The sequence below is a fragment of the Barbatula barbatula genome (genome assembly GCF_947034865.1).
Source record: "Barbatula barbatula genome assembly, chromosome: 14".
Lineage (NCBI taxonomy): Eukaryota > Metazoa > Chordata > Actinopteri > Cypriniformes > Nemacheilidae > Barbatula > Barbatula barbatula.
The window spans coordinates 6,800,976-6,814,182 of record NC_136777.1 but is presented as its reverse complement, the minus strand read 5'-3'; the positions used below and the strand labels follow the sequence as shown (position 1 = coordinate 6,814,182).

Sequence of the window (13,207 nt, the reverse complement as noted above, 5' to 3'; positions counted from 1 at the left end):
CTGTTCACGTTATCTACATCACATTATTATAAATGTAAAGGTGAATAACATGACTTGATATATATATATATATATATCATTACTTGAAAATAATTGAATAACTTGATATAGATACATTTTTATTATACATTCAGAAAATGCAATACATAAAAATGCAAAATTGTTTCCAATAACATTTTTATTTGTTCATACATATTTGTACAGGCATCCATAATAGACAATAAAATACAAAGGACATTATGCACACACTTTACATTTTGCTATAAAACAAGCAAAGGTAACATGTTTGATTTGTCAACCTTTTCCAAATAAAATTACATTTCCTCAAGAAAACATCTAAAACTTAACGATGGGTATACCATATAGACATTTAAAATATCATTTTAAGCACTGCAAATAAAACTTACCTAACAGATTAAATAAACAGAAAGGTTTATTCTTAATGCACTGTGAGATTAATTGACCTTTTATTATAGTTATGAATCCAATCTTCTATTCCCGACGGATATCAAACTGTTGCACCCTGTTTGTGATGTCATCCAGTAAGAACAGTTAAGGATAAAAACACAGAACGCATCCTGATCATCAGGACTCTTAAAAAACCAAGGAATGGTTTTCTGAAATCCCAGACAGACAAGGGCCAATATGACTATTGATAGACATCATCCTTTAAACATGTTTAACACATGAACACTTCATTAAACGCAAATACACATGCAAGCAAACCCTAAATGCATTATTATGAAGTGAAAATATAGGACTACAAAAAACAACAGGCCAGTTCGGCTAAAAGGATATGTTTGCTGGTAAGCTGCTGTATGCTGCTGTGGACCTTCTTCTGAAATGCGATCTGAGCTTCACACATGCAGGGATTTTCAGATAAACCCCCTCTGGCCTCTTCTGAAAAAGAAACAAGACTGTAATATTTCCTTGACTAGTTATGTTCAATATGGTTATTATAACATTGCATGCCACTAATGATAATTTTTAGTTTGAGTAAAATGGTTTTTTTTATATTTTTCTTAAATGTTCTTAATATTATGCATACTATGCATATTTGCAATAAGATGCATAACTTTTTATCTTAAACAAACCGTTTCTCTGCTTAGCACATGTTTTTTTATCTGAGTTGAGGACATATCCATCCCTGCACTTGCAGAAATAAGAAGCATTGTTGTTGACACAAATATGTTCGCAGCTGTGCCCAAGTGCACAAGCATCGAAACCTGCAAAATCAGCTGAATTAGCCAAAGAAATTTTACTACTAATTATCACAGTTTTCTTCTAATCTAAAAATGATTATTTGTGTAATTTATTTCCTGAGAAACTATTTCTAAACAAAATCTACTCTCTTACCACATAGAGACTCCCTGAACTTGGATGTGAGTTTCTCGATTACACCATATGTTTCCACATAGAACACGTGATCCTCCATAGGGTGGCTGGCCATAAGTTTGAGAGACCGCATTTCTGCTCTATCCACTCCAATGGCATATATTTCAATCCCAGAAGTCCTTGCAGCTGCTGCCACCTCTTCCACTTTATCCTGCGGTCTCCCATCTGTCACAATGATGGCCACCTTAGGGATTTTCTTCTTCTGTGGCCGCATCCCTGCTTCTTCTGTGAAAACCTGCTCCATGGAAGTTTTGATGGCCAAGCCAGTCATGGTTCCTGTAGAGAGCGGATCAATACGGGAGAAGGCTTGCTTGATGTCTGCCTTGCTGAAGTACTTTTTCAGGAGGAACTCAATCTTGACGGTACTGGCGTAGTTAACCAGGGCCACTCGCGTTGCATCTGAGCCAATATCCAGCGAGTTAACCATATCGGAAAGGAAAATTTTCACTTTCTCAAACTCGGCAGGGCGAACGCTACGAGAACTGTCAATTATAAAGACCAGGTCCAACGGCCGGCTCTTGCAGAGTTCGGCTGGAGCTGTGAGGGGGAGAAATTTAAAATACAGTTTTCATTATTAGCATTTTTTTATCAGGTTCATGTTTTTATGTGGTAAATAAGCAATCATTAAAAAATTTATTAATATTTAAATTATTCGTAAGAAAGAGATGCTTCTTAGTAAACAGCACTGACAGGAAATATCAAAGACACATAAAATTGAATATCTCAATTGTTTCTCCTATAGTTTAATGAGATTAGATACATTAAAATGTGTTTTGCTTAGAACTCCTGCTTTGCAATATCGTCACCCAAGAAATAGTCCAATGTATTTGTATAGTTTAACAAGAGATGTGAAATGATCGATGGTGCTGCTCTCTATTGTTCCTGTTTTTTGCACCAATGCAAAAATCATGTGCTATGAAAGCTTTTGGGGTTAATCCAATCTGTTATACAAGGTTACAGCTCCATTTCTGTGAACAATAAGCTTAGTTTTATTAAAATAATCACATTATTGGTACATGGCTGTTTGTGTACAGATGCATTTCACAACCTTGTTCGGTCAATACTAAACAACCCTTCAGTTTAAATGAATTTCCCTGCAAGGAAGAGAGATACGATTATTTAAAGGAACTGAAGACAGAATGTTCTTCTCCCCCCTCTGGGGTAGGGTGGGTCTACCTGGGACAGTGGGAGGTTCAGCAGGGGCAGTTGTGGCACGAGTGGTACTGACCGGTGGAGGAGTGGTTGTAGTCTGTGTTGGAGGAGGTGGGGGAAGGGTGGCTACCGTGGTGAGTGGTGGCATGGGCACTGTTGGGTCAGGAGATGTCACTGGTGTTCTGGGTGTTGTTGGCACAACGGCTTGGACAGGTGAGATTGGTCGGATGGGTAAGACAGGTGAGATGGGTTGAACGGGTGAGACAGGTGAGATGGGTCGCACAGGTAAAACAGGATGGTGGTAATTAAAAGGAGGCCATTTCCAGGGTGGCCGCTGCTGATGATGGTGAGGATGACGATGATGATAGCTGTGAAACCTGTGATTTAAGCCATGAGCTTTGATTGGTTAGAGAGGGAAAGAAAAATGAAGGGAGAGAGGAAGAGGGAGAGAGAAAAAAAATAACATGAAATGGTGGGGAAAAATCACCAAGTTAAGCTGTTTCTCTGATGGTTTAAAGCAAGATGTGGTTTTGATGATCATGACACTTTATGATTTTATAGCAAAAGCAAGAGCTACAGTAACCAGACTAAAGGTCTTGTTCAAGCACTAGTAAAAAGTCAACTTTATTTATATAGTGCTTTTTACAATTTTCATTGTTACATAGCAGCTGTACGAGAAACATATTGACTATAAGCTAAACATATATGGTTATACAAGTAAAAACAAAAAAAATGGTGAAAACTGCAGGGAAGACTGCTCCAAAGTTTAGGCACTAGAAAGGAAAATGATCTCACTTGATTTTGAAATTCTAGGTATTACCAACTGACCTGACACCTGAGAGCGTAGTGAACATGAAGGACTGCAATACAAGAGAAGTTCACTCCAGTATAGAGGAGCTAAACCATGAAGGGCTTTATAGGTAATAAGCAAGATTTTAAAGTTAATGCGATGCTTTATAGGTAACCAGTTCAAGGTTGACAGAACCGGTCTAATATGCTCATACTTTTTTGTACTTGTAAGAACTCGAGCTGCCGCGTTTTGTACCAGTTGGAGTTTTGTTAAACACACATGTTAATAAAACCAGTTCAGCTACATATTACACAGGACCTTCTGCCTTTTGGACTATAAAGAGAATTATGTAAATGTTTCTCAAATGTTGTTTTTAAATATAACTCCTAATTTCATAAGTTAATATGGGTACTTGACAAATAAGAAGCACATGTGTCCTATGGTGTGATAGCAAAAAAAATAAAGACACATCTCTCTTATGCCAGTTTATACAATAAATATAAATAAAATAATATAGTTTTCTACATTTTTACTGTCACACCATATGACACATGGTACGGTTTAGTTGTCATACTATACCCCTATGCAATTTTTTATTCATAGTCTGAATTTTGAATTGCTTGAAAAAAATAACAATTTCACTTCTCGTTATTCTTAAATAGCTTAACATTCAATTCTTAGATTACATTAATATAATAATGTCCATACCTCCAAAATTAATAGAGTTCCCCTGTCCAGGCATATTAGGAGTGAAGTGAGATCGTTGGCGGTCGATGTACAGCTGGTTCTGGTTCCGTATGTATGGGCCATACGTGCCTTGTACCCCCATTAAAAACCCAGAGAAATAAAAGAGAAAAAGGCTCATAAGGCGCGTCATGTTGATAAGGATACACTATATTAGTTCTTGAGCCTATTCTGACCCGCGGTTTTGGCAGAAGAAGACTTTCACGTGTTTTAAAGCAGCTGGCCCCCGAACCTCCAACATTAGCCAATCCAGAGAAACAAGAGGGTTTGACTGGGCGGGCGTTTGGTCTTTCATACAGATGGGCCACAGTAGAATGGCACTAAAAATTAATAAGACACGCATTTAACAAAATCGAAAGGATAAAGTAAATTGCGATTCGAAAAACAAAAAGGTTGTTTTCTTTTAAGTATTTGAGGTAAATGTTGTAATTTTGACCAGTTTCCCAGTTCTCGTATTCTGCAAATAAATGCAAATAGAAACAAACTTCGTATCGTATTTTTATTTGAAATTTACACATAACTGGTAAATTCTGAAAAACTCAAATGGTAAATTTCCGAAATATAAAAAAGATTAATACAAAAAAAGATTAAGCATAACGTTGCATTTTAAAATATTATTTTGTGTTTACTCTATATACAAATAAAAATTCCGCAATGATTAAAGGCTTATTTCCCAATAGCCTTCTAATACAAAAACATTTGATTGAACAAAAACATTAATTGGTGCTTAAATAAAACACAGTACACAAAGTAATCTATAATGTTGAATACAACGGTAATTTGCTAATGGACATTTAAGAGATTTAGTACAGTTTATCTTTAATAATACCCAGATGATCATACATCCGGCATGTAGATGGCGCTATAATAAAATCACTACAGCAGCAGCAGACGCGTCAGTAGGTTTGTTTTTACTCTGCTCGTTGGAGAACAGAGAGAAAATATCTCTCAGCTCGGGAGGTAAAAAGTGTTTTTTCTGTCAGTTTTATTTGTGTTAAAGATTATGTTAGCGATGTCTTTGCTTTTGTTGTTGGTAAGGTGTTATTTCGAAGTATCTGCCTTCAGTTGCTGATGTGGAAACACTGTTTATCCAGATTTGCAATATGCTGTCATGATAAACAGGTCATGTCTTTACTAATTTATACTATTTTACTCCTTATTCCTTTGTAACATTTCGTCTGCGTTTCGCTCCTTAAATGATTTATTTCCAAAACTGTAACTTACACACCTTAAAGCAATCTTTTGGCACCTTAAAGCAATGTCATTTAGTGCATACGATGTCAGCTGTATGTCTACATCTTTACTCAAATGAAGACGTTCAGGATAAGAAAACAATCCGTTCAGATTCATATTGTGTAACACTTTATGATTAACAAGGTGAACACACACCTGTGATGTACTGTATATAACTCTTTTCCCCTAGTGTTTCCCCCGGTTACGTTACCAGCGTACTGTACAGAATGCAGAGTCTGTCCGTGCAGGCGCTGGCCCTGCGGCAGCTGGGCAGATTGAACTCTCTGCAGCTACTAACGCCGTGTCATGGCTCAGGTCTGAACATGTGGTGTCCGCGAACCTTACATGCTCGTCAGGTGTGGGGTTCAGCCGCTCCCCAGACAACCATGTGGACAAAATTGTGGGACGGACGACAGAGCTGGCCGCTTCAGCAGACAAGACTCAAGAGCACAAGAAAGAAAGGAAGACAGAGAGCGGTGCAGGAGGAGGAAGAGGAAGATGAGGAAGATCCAGAAGCTAGTGATTATGAGAATGAGCTTCAAGATGACCCAGGCTTACCTAAAGACTACAAAGACCATGAGAAAACTGTGCAGTCTCTACGCTTTGATCTAGTTTTGAAGTCTGGACTGGATATTGCACGAAAGTAAGTTAAAGTATTGAGATATATTCTTTTCCACCATTGAGCTGCAGTGTTTTAAGACGTAATGGCTTTACACATTTTATCTGTTTTGCAGTGGTGTGGAGGATGCTTTCTATAGCCACAAAGTGCGATTGAACGGTCAGAGTCTTACCAAGAAGAGTAAAATGGTGAGTGAGCGCCATCTAGTGGCGTCCTGCAGGAGAACCGCTGCACAGAAATATCTAAGTTCCCAAAAATATATTTTTAAGCTAAGTTTTTCGCTTATGTGAACTCAAAATGATATGGTATCTAATGTAAGTCAATTTCTGTTTCTCCCTATAGGTTAAAGTGGGTGACAAACTGGATCTGATCATAAATGAAGACAAGGAAATGGACACAGTCTTACTAAAGAGAGTGATCTTAAAAAAGGTGGTTGGAGAGACAAAAGATGCAGAAAAGCAAAAAGTCATTTTAAGAAGCTGGAAACACCTCCAACTTCCCAGAAAGGACGTGTATAAGCAGTGAAGGAAAAGTTTGTGAAAGTGGCCGATAAAAAAGTTGAATTTCTTCAACTCTTCAATAATTTGTTTCAGCAGACTGCAGTTTTCTTCATACTGTGTTCTTCACAGTCTGATGTCCATGAAAATAATTCTCATGACTCCTTCATATTACTGAAGACATGTGAATATTCTGCAGTTACAATTGGAACACAAATACATCCTGTTGTTTAAAAAATTGATATGGTCTAATATTAATTGTTTTCCTCCCCTCGATTATGATTTTTTTTGTTGCTTTTCTGATCAGTAGATGTGTGAAGAATTTGCATACATCCGCACTATAACAAAGCCAAATAAAAAAATGAAATATCAAGACAGTCATGCACAGCATAACTAAAGTTTTTTAAAACTGTATTTAAAAAAAGTTTTTATTATATGATCTGTAATAAATATGTCAATACCCTGACAAATGTAAATATTCTATACAGTATACTTTGCCAAAACATTAAGACTAAATGTTGAAAAACATGAAAAGATCATAATAATTTGCCATTTCCATGTAAAGCTCCTAGCAAAGATGCAATGCAAATAAAGATCAACAAAAAAAAACATGCTTGGTTGTGAATTTTTATTTAAAAATATAACATATAACCTGTTGCTATAGTTTAGTACAGATGAATACGATTGACTTCCTGTAAGGCAGGACATACTTTAATATGTTAATAATTAGAAAAAGCCAGTGCTGCAACATTGCTACGACTAAAACAAAAATATATTTTCTCTGCCCTCACCCCAAACTAAAGTGACCTATTGTTTTTAAAGACCTAAATGTTTACATTGAAGATGATTAAGGCTACTATAGCTTATCTATAGACTTTAGAATTACAACAATATTATTTTGGCATATAAATAAAAACACTAATGTATCACTGTCAGGTGATAATGGCTTCAATTACAAACTTTTCTGTCACTTAAAACCCCATCCGGTTTAAGGTCCATGGACCTGAACTCAACCAGTCAAACTGGACCTTAAACAAGACAAGGTTAGTTTATATTCTTCAGCTTATAGACTTGTGCAAATAACAACTATATTGTGTAAAATATAGGAAAACAGGACTGCACATAGCAGGAACATTGTTAAGAATAAGTCACAGTGTTGTTTGATCTCTTTGCCTTCTTTAGAATGTCACACTTCTTGCGATTGGGCCGCCGGCAGCGCTCGTCGATGCTCGGCACGCATTCATAGTGCCACACCTCATCCATTTTCTCAACCGGGTACACGGCCTCAACGTAATGGCGAATGAGACGGAGGCGCACAGGGTCAAGCTGCTTCTTGTTGCAGGCCCCAGAGTGGTTGTACTGCAGCCGTAGATTTTCCTGTGTGAAAAGCTCAGGAAAGAGACGTACTAGAAGACGGGCAGCGAAATTCCCCACAGACAGACTCTGCTGGACAATCTCTCTCACCTCTGCATCCGTGAGCAGGTAGTCAGAAGGCACTGGAAAATCTGGGGTGGACACTGAAAGATCCTCAAGAGGAATCTTGCAGAAGTCCTTGCTGCTTTTCTCTAAAGGTGTAGACAGGATTTCAAATTCCTCCTTTGAGCGATCTGTGGGGAGAATGTTAATTTGGCCAGCAGTTTGGGAGTCCTTTGGGTAGGGTTCTTGATCAGGTGAATAAGACTTCCGTTGCTGCTGGTATGAACGGCGTTGATCGGTATCCCGTCGCCTACAGCGCTCGTCGAGTTTGCCAACAAACTCAAGAGTCCACACACGGTCATTTTTCGCTTGGGGGTAGAGCAGTTGAACATAATGTCTGATGAGATTGACTCTTACGGGATCCAGTTGTTTCTTTCCCAGAGAGCCACTGCAGTTGTAGTGTTTCCGTGCATTCTCGTAAGTGAAGAGCTCGGGGAACATGAGAACCAAAAGTCGGGAGGCAAAATTTCCAATGGATAAACTGCATTCATAGTTGTTCTTTAGCTGTTCTTTAGTCAGTAGATACTCCTGAGAAACATCGAAGCTTGGAAGTGGAACGTCCAGTTGGTCAAAATCCACAGGTTCCAACCACGTCTTTTTCGACCTGCGATTTGGTTTTTCATAATCGCACAAATCACCGATCTTAACAATACAGATGTTATCGGGGAGACGGGAGGGGTCATACATCTCCTCTTGGTTGTTTTCTGAAAGGCTCTCCAGTGCTTCCTCCATACGCTGGACGCATAACTGTAGCCAGCTGTCCTCGAGGACATTAGGGAAATTGGCCTCCATGTATTTTCGTATAACCTCTAGCCTGTCCGAGTCAGTTACCAACTGCCCAATGCTGCTGATGCCCTCTGGCAACCTACCCTCCTCGAACACTTCAGGAAAGAGTCTGTTTAACAAAAAAATTACAAGATCCTCATGAGAGGTCAAGTCTTCGGAGTCATCGCCAGATGTGACTCGAGGGTCAAACGTTGCATCTGAGCTGACATTGTTGGAATGAATATCATTATTGTTCTCTCCAGAGTTGAGGGAAAGATTTTCATCCTGGGGATCTTCATTGATAAAATGGCAACTATGATTTTGTTCTACGTCAAACCTTATAACCACTGGAGCCTGTTTGTCACACACCTGTCCGCTCTCCATGTCTTTCTGGGCCCAGAAACGATTCAAGAAATCATTGATCGGCATCAAGCACTCCGTCTGCCATACGTTTTCGTTTTTCACAAGTGGGAAGCATACTTCCACATAGTTGCGTATTAACTGAAGGTGCAACGAATCTAACGTGCGTTTGGTCGCGAGGCCGCACGCACTCCAACCGTGTGTGCATTCCTTTGCTGTGAAGAGTTCAGGGAACAGCTGAACGAGCAGCCTGCAGCCCAGGTCACCGGCCGTGGACGTTTGCTCCATCAGCTGGGTCAGCTCATCGCCCGTCAACTGGTATTCAGGTGGAGGCTGAAATTCCATGACCATCTCAGAGGGCTTCATCTGCTTTTTAATGCGCGTCACTTCCAGCGACAGCAAATCCACTTTACTGTGCAGCTGAGTCATGCTGGAATTCAGCGTGTTGAGGAGGAAGAACATCTTCTCAATGAGCGGGTAGAGGTGAGAATCCAAGGTAGCAGGAGACCCTGTGACCCCCACAATGGGGGAGGCCTTAAACGCATGATGCTTTCCAGAGCTGCTGAGATTTTGGACACTGTGGACACCGTTATGGCTTGCTCTGAGTCCATTGTGAACACCGTGCTGGTCCGAATTAAATGCAGCTTTACGCTCGGAAATGCGATGGGTGATGCTGTAGAGTGGTTTTCTGTATGAAGAGATGTGTATCGGCTCCTGAGGAGAAAATCGGGGCGCTTGAGAGTTTGACCTGCTTCCATCATCTGAACTGCCATCATGGAGATATTCTGCTGCCTAGAAAGAAAATAGACGTTACTGTGGTTCGTACAATACAAAAAGAGAGATAAAAACAGCATCATACAGTTTTAACTAGTTATGTCATCATATGAACAGATGGTACATTCCTCACATGCATCACACCTCACCTGGGTTGTCACCTTGACTCTCTTCCTGCTAGGGTGCCGTTCCACCTCTGCTGCATGAGCATCAGGTCCCGTGTGCGCTGCTGTACGTTTTGTAATGCGCTGAAGGAAGCTCTCCATCTTTCGCTCTGTGTTTTGAATGATGTCTTCTGCATCTTTCTCCACTTTAACTTCTCAAGAAAAACACAACAAAGGTTCTTAAATATTCAAAAAACTTATTCTATGAAGGTGACAGGAGATATGTTGAAAAAGTATTATCAGTATTTCAGTCATTTTAACCGAACACTTTTAATCATCATAGGTTACACATAGGTGTCTCCTGACATTGGATGATTCACTTAGATTATATTGTTAGTTAACAGTGCAAAAGTGTGATGTGTTATGAAAGTTCACAAGGCACAATGAGCATTAGAGATGCCATGAGTGTGAATCCTTATTACTTTTACTAGGCACTTGTCCGTCTGCATTAACCATACACACAGAGGAGCTCATGTCCTGGAAAGAAAAACAAAAGAACGGTGATTTATTACTGATAATAAATGATATACGTTTATTATTACATTATACTTATGTTTTTTATGTTTAGATAAACTGCTCAGAGAATTAAAGCTTGCAATATGCGAATTATAAATTGACATTGTGTAAAAAAAACATTTGGGTTTTTAAAACACAATATTGCCAGATTTATTACTCAAGAATGTAATTGAAAATAGTGGTGATTGAAAAACTCAACCTAAACCCAAGAGTGAAGACCTTCACGTTTAAGTTTTACATAAAACATTTTTTGTTCATGTCCTGCACTGTAAAGTCTCGCCAGATCACGAGAGAGGCGCTGCTTCACCGTTCGACCCCCGTCCACCGGCTCCACTTCCTCATTCTTCCACTGGAAACCCCACGGATCGGTGCAAGCGGGGAGACAGACGGACAATCGCGTCCCTGCTGCGCTGCTCTTGCGTCCCTAATGTGGACAGCATGATGTGCCTTTAGGGAATAATGTATTCTTTATATTTTTGCAGTAACGCAGAGTCTTGCCCTTCTCTCTCGTGTTTTCCCCTCCCACCCCCGTCTGCAACTCTCCCTCTTGCGTGACGCGGCAAGAAAAACATCCACCGATGAGTTTCGCGAGACACGGCACCCAAAGACAACCTGTACGGCACGAATAAAACTTACCTTCGCTACTCCGGACAGCCGTGTGCGATAGGTTAGGATGCGTCAGTCATGGCCGTGTCTTTAAATCCAGTGGATTTTCCACGGGTAACTGTTGTCCGTGTTTCTCTCCGCTGCTTTTTTCCTCTAGTCAGTGCCCTCTCGCGTGACGTGACGGTACTGTGTCATTTCCGCACAGCTGTGGGTTTGCTGTGGGCTCCTGCCAGCCCACCCCGCGGGAATGCTTGCGCTGCGGCGCCGTGGCCGCGAAATGCACGTAGTTCGGACTGTGGGACTTTTCGTGATATGTATTTTAAGAGGTATGAATTTCACAGGAGTCCGCGTAATCGACACTCATGAACAGTGTGTTTTTTATAAGGGGATAACTTTAAACGGTTTTAATCCTTTTTCTTTAAGATGGTTGTTTGCACTAAACTCTATGATAATTAATCAGTCTCGCACAGACACGTTTATTATGTTTATGCATTGTTTTGTAATGGTGAGAGACTATAATAATATATATAAATGTTGTTATAGTACATTCTATTATTTTTCCTGCTTCAATGAAATATAAATACATTAAATTACGCAATAAACACAATTAAACTAAACGGTAGACTACCACGAACTGTTTGAGTGTACTTTGGTCTGTGTGTGTGTGTGTGTGTTGCTTCAGAATCATACTCATGGGCATCTTTCTACAAAAAAATGAACTCTAGTAACTTTATACACCTTGAATTGCTTTAACGCACCTTATTAGCTCAAATTATAGCATTTGCACTAATGTACAGTGTCTTTCTTTTTTATTTTCCCAAATATTGGCCTACATGCTCAAAATAATCATAGCTATATTTATATTCTTAATAATTGTATTATTTATCCATATATCCATATATATATATATATATATATATATATATATATATATATATATATATATATATATATATATATATATATATATATATATATATATATATATATATATATATATATATATATATATATATATATATATATATATATATATATATATATATATAATACACTTATTCTATTTTCTGTCATGTTTAAGCACCAGTAGCTACAGCAAGAAAAAATACTTGTATATGTAAATCCACTGTACGCTACTTGGCAAAAAAGGTATTTTTTTAGCATAGGTCATTTGCATGATTTGTTTAAAAAAGGATTAAGTTTTCTTAAAAAATAAATATTATCCTTTGCCATCACACTCAAATTAAAACGATGCGTACCAGATCTGTCACGCGCTTCCGCTAGTTACTGAAGAACTGCCATCTAGCGGACATTACATGTACTACAAGGCAAAGTCCCGTTTTGTCGGACCCACTCTGCTCTCGAGTGATTAAATTCTATTCGAGGTCCCAGGTCTGATTTAGAAGTAGGATTGGACTTTGAAATACATAATTCTTATACTTATACACATCTGTCAGCCACAAACCCAAGCCACTACAACATATCTAGAAAAAGTATGTAAATGAAGAGCACCCCTGTTACGCACGCACGCACACCCCTCGGTCTGTTCTAAGAGACTCATCAGCTGCACCCGATGTGGCCAATGTCCCGTAACGCGCATTAGTAATGTCCGCATTAGTGATGTCTGCATTAAGTCACGGAGCCGTGGCTCTTTGAGATGTGGGTGTGAGGAAGCGCCGGTCGTTATTCAGGTAATGTACGCTGTTTGATCCATCACGCGCTCATGCGATAATGCGCGCGTCTCTGCCATCGCGCACTGGCGCGCCGGGCACGGGGAGTATCGCGTTGCTCGTTAAAGACTCATTTCAGAGATGCGCTCATCTCATTATTTATTTTTTTATGAGAGAAAAAGCACATCTATCTTACGGAAGGAGGAACATTCATATTTAAATTTTACGGCTCGCGGTCTGCCTTTTCCAAAATTAACCGTGGAAACCGTTTTTAATGCAAGAAAATCTTAATTAACCATAGCGTAGACATAACACAGCAGAAACGGATCTTGGACCAGCCTTTGTCCGTCCCGAAATAACTACTGACCCAAACACATAAAGGGGGTGGAGAGTTGCTTGTCTGTTTGAAATAAACGAGTGTTGTAATGGCTAGGAGCTTTGCTGAA

General features: G+C 39.2%; 3 protein-coding genes across 11 annotated transcripts; 1 reads left to right on the top strand and 2 right to left on the bottom strand.

Moving 5' to 3' along the window:
• Nucleotides 1-104: 104 nt before the first annotated feature.
• On the bottom strand, nucleotides 105-4,340 carry matn3b (matrilin 3b). 2 transcript variants are annotated; one of them, XM_079472760.1, is made up of 6 exons: nucleotides 4,046-4,340; nucleotides 2,572-2,943; nucleotides 1,357-1,932; nucleotides 1,095-1,226; nucleotides 799-900; nucleotides 167-542 (listed from the first exon to the last, which is right to left on the bottom strand). In XM_079472760.1, exons 1-6 carry the CDS (start codon nucleotides 4,212-4,214, stop codon nucleotides 493-495), a joined length of 1,401 nt encoding a protein of 466 aa, XP_079328886.1. In that variant the 5' UTR covers nucleotides 4,215-4,340; the 3' UTR covers nucleotides 167-492. The 2 variants fall into 2 exon arrangements, with proteins under 2 accessions (XP_079328887.1, XP_079328886.1); XM_079472761.1 differs by lacking the exon at nucleotides 2,572-2,943 and having other exon boundaries at nucleotides 105-542; nucleotides 4,046-4,274.
• A 591-nt stretch (nucleotides 4,341-4,931) lies between these two features.
• mtres1 (mitochondrial transcription rescue factor 1) lies at nucleotides 4,932-7,030 on the top strand. Its single transcript, XM_079472762.1, has 4 exons — nucleotides 4,932-5,041; nucleotides 5,505-5,957; nucleotides 6,049-6,121; nucleotides 6,276-7,030. The coding sequence occupies exons 2-4, from the start codon at nucleotides 5,542-5,544 to the stop codon at nucleotides 6,456-6,458; spliced, it is 672 nt and encodes a 223-aa protein (XP_079328888.1). The 5' UTR covers nucleotides 4,932-5,041; nucleotides 5,505-5,541; the 3' UTR covers nucleotides 6,459-7,030.
• On the bottom strand, nucleotides 7,022-11,261 carry bend3 (BEN domain containing 3). 8 transcript variants are annotated; one of them, XM_079472758.1, is made up of 5 exons: nucleotides 11,122-11,253; nucleotides 10,793-10,909; nucleotides 10,392-10,446; nucleotides 9,955-10,121; nucleotides 7,022-9,823 (listed from the first exon to the last, which is right to left on the bottom strand). In XM_079472758.1, exons 3-5 carry the CDS (start codon nucleotides 10,441-10,443, stop codon nucleotides 7,568-7,570), a joined length of 2,475 nt encoding a protein of 824 aa, XP_079328884.1. In that variant the 5' UTR covers nucleotides 10,444-10,446; nucleotides 10,793-10,909; nucleotides 11,122-11,253; the 3' UTR covers nucleotides 7,022-7,567. The 8 variants fall into 8 exon arrangements, with proteins under 8 accessions (XP_079328884.1, XP_079328883.1, XP_079328881.1 ...); XM_079472757.1 differs by having other exon boundaries at nucleotides 7,043-9,823; nucleotides 10,793-10,932; nucleotides 11,122-11,261; XM_079472755.1 differs by having other exon boundaries at nucleotides 7,043-9,823; nucleotides 10,685-10,909; nucleotides 11,122-11,261.
• Between the last annotated feature and the right edge of the window lie 1,946 nt (nucleotides 11,262-13,207).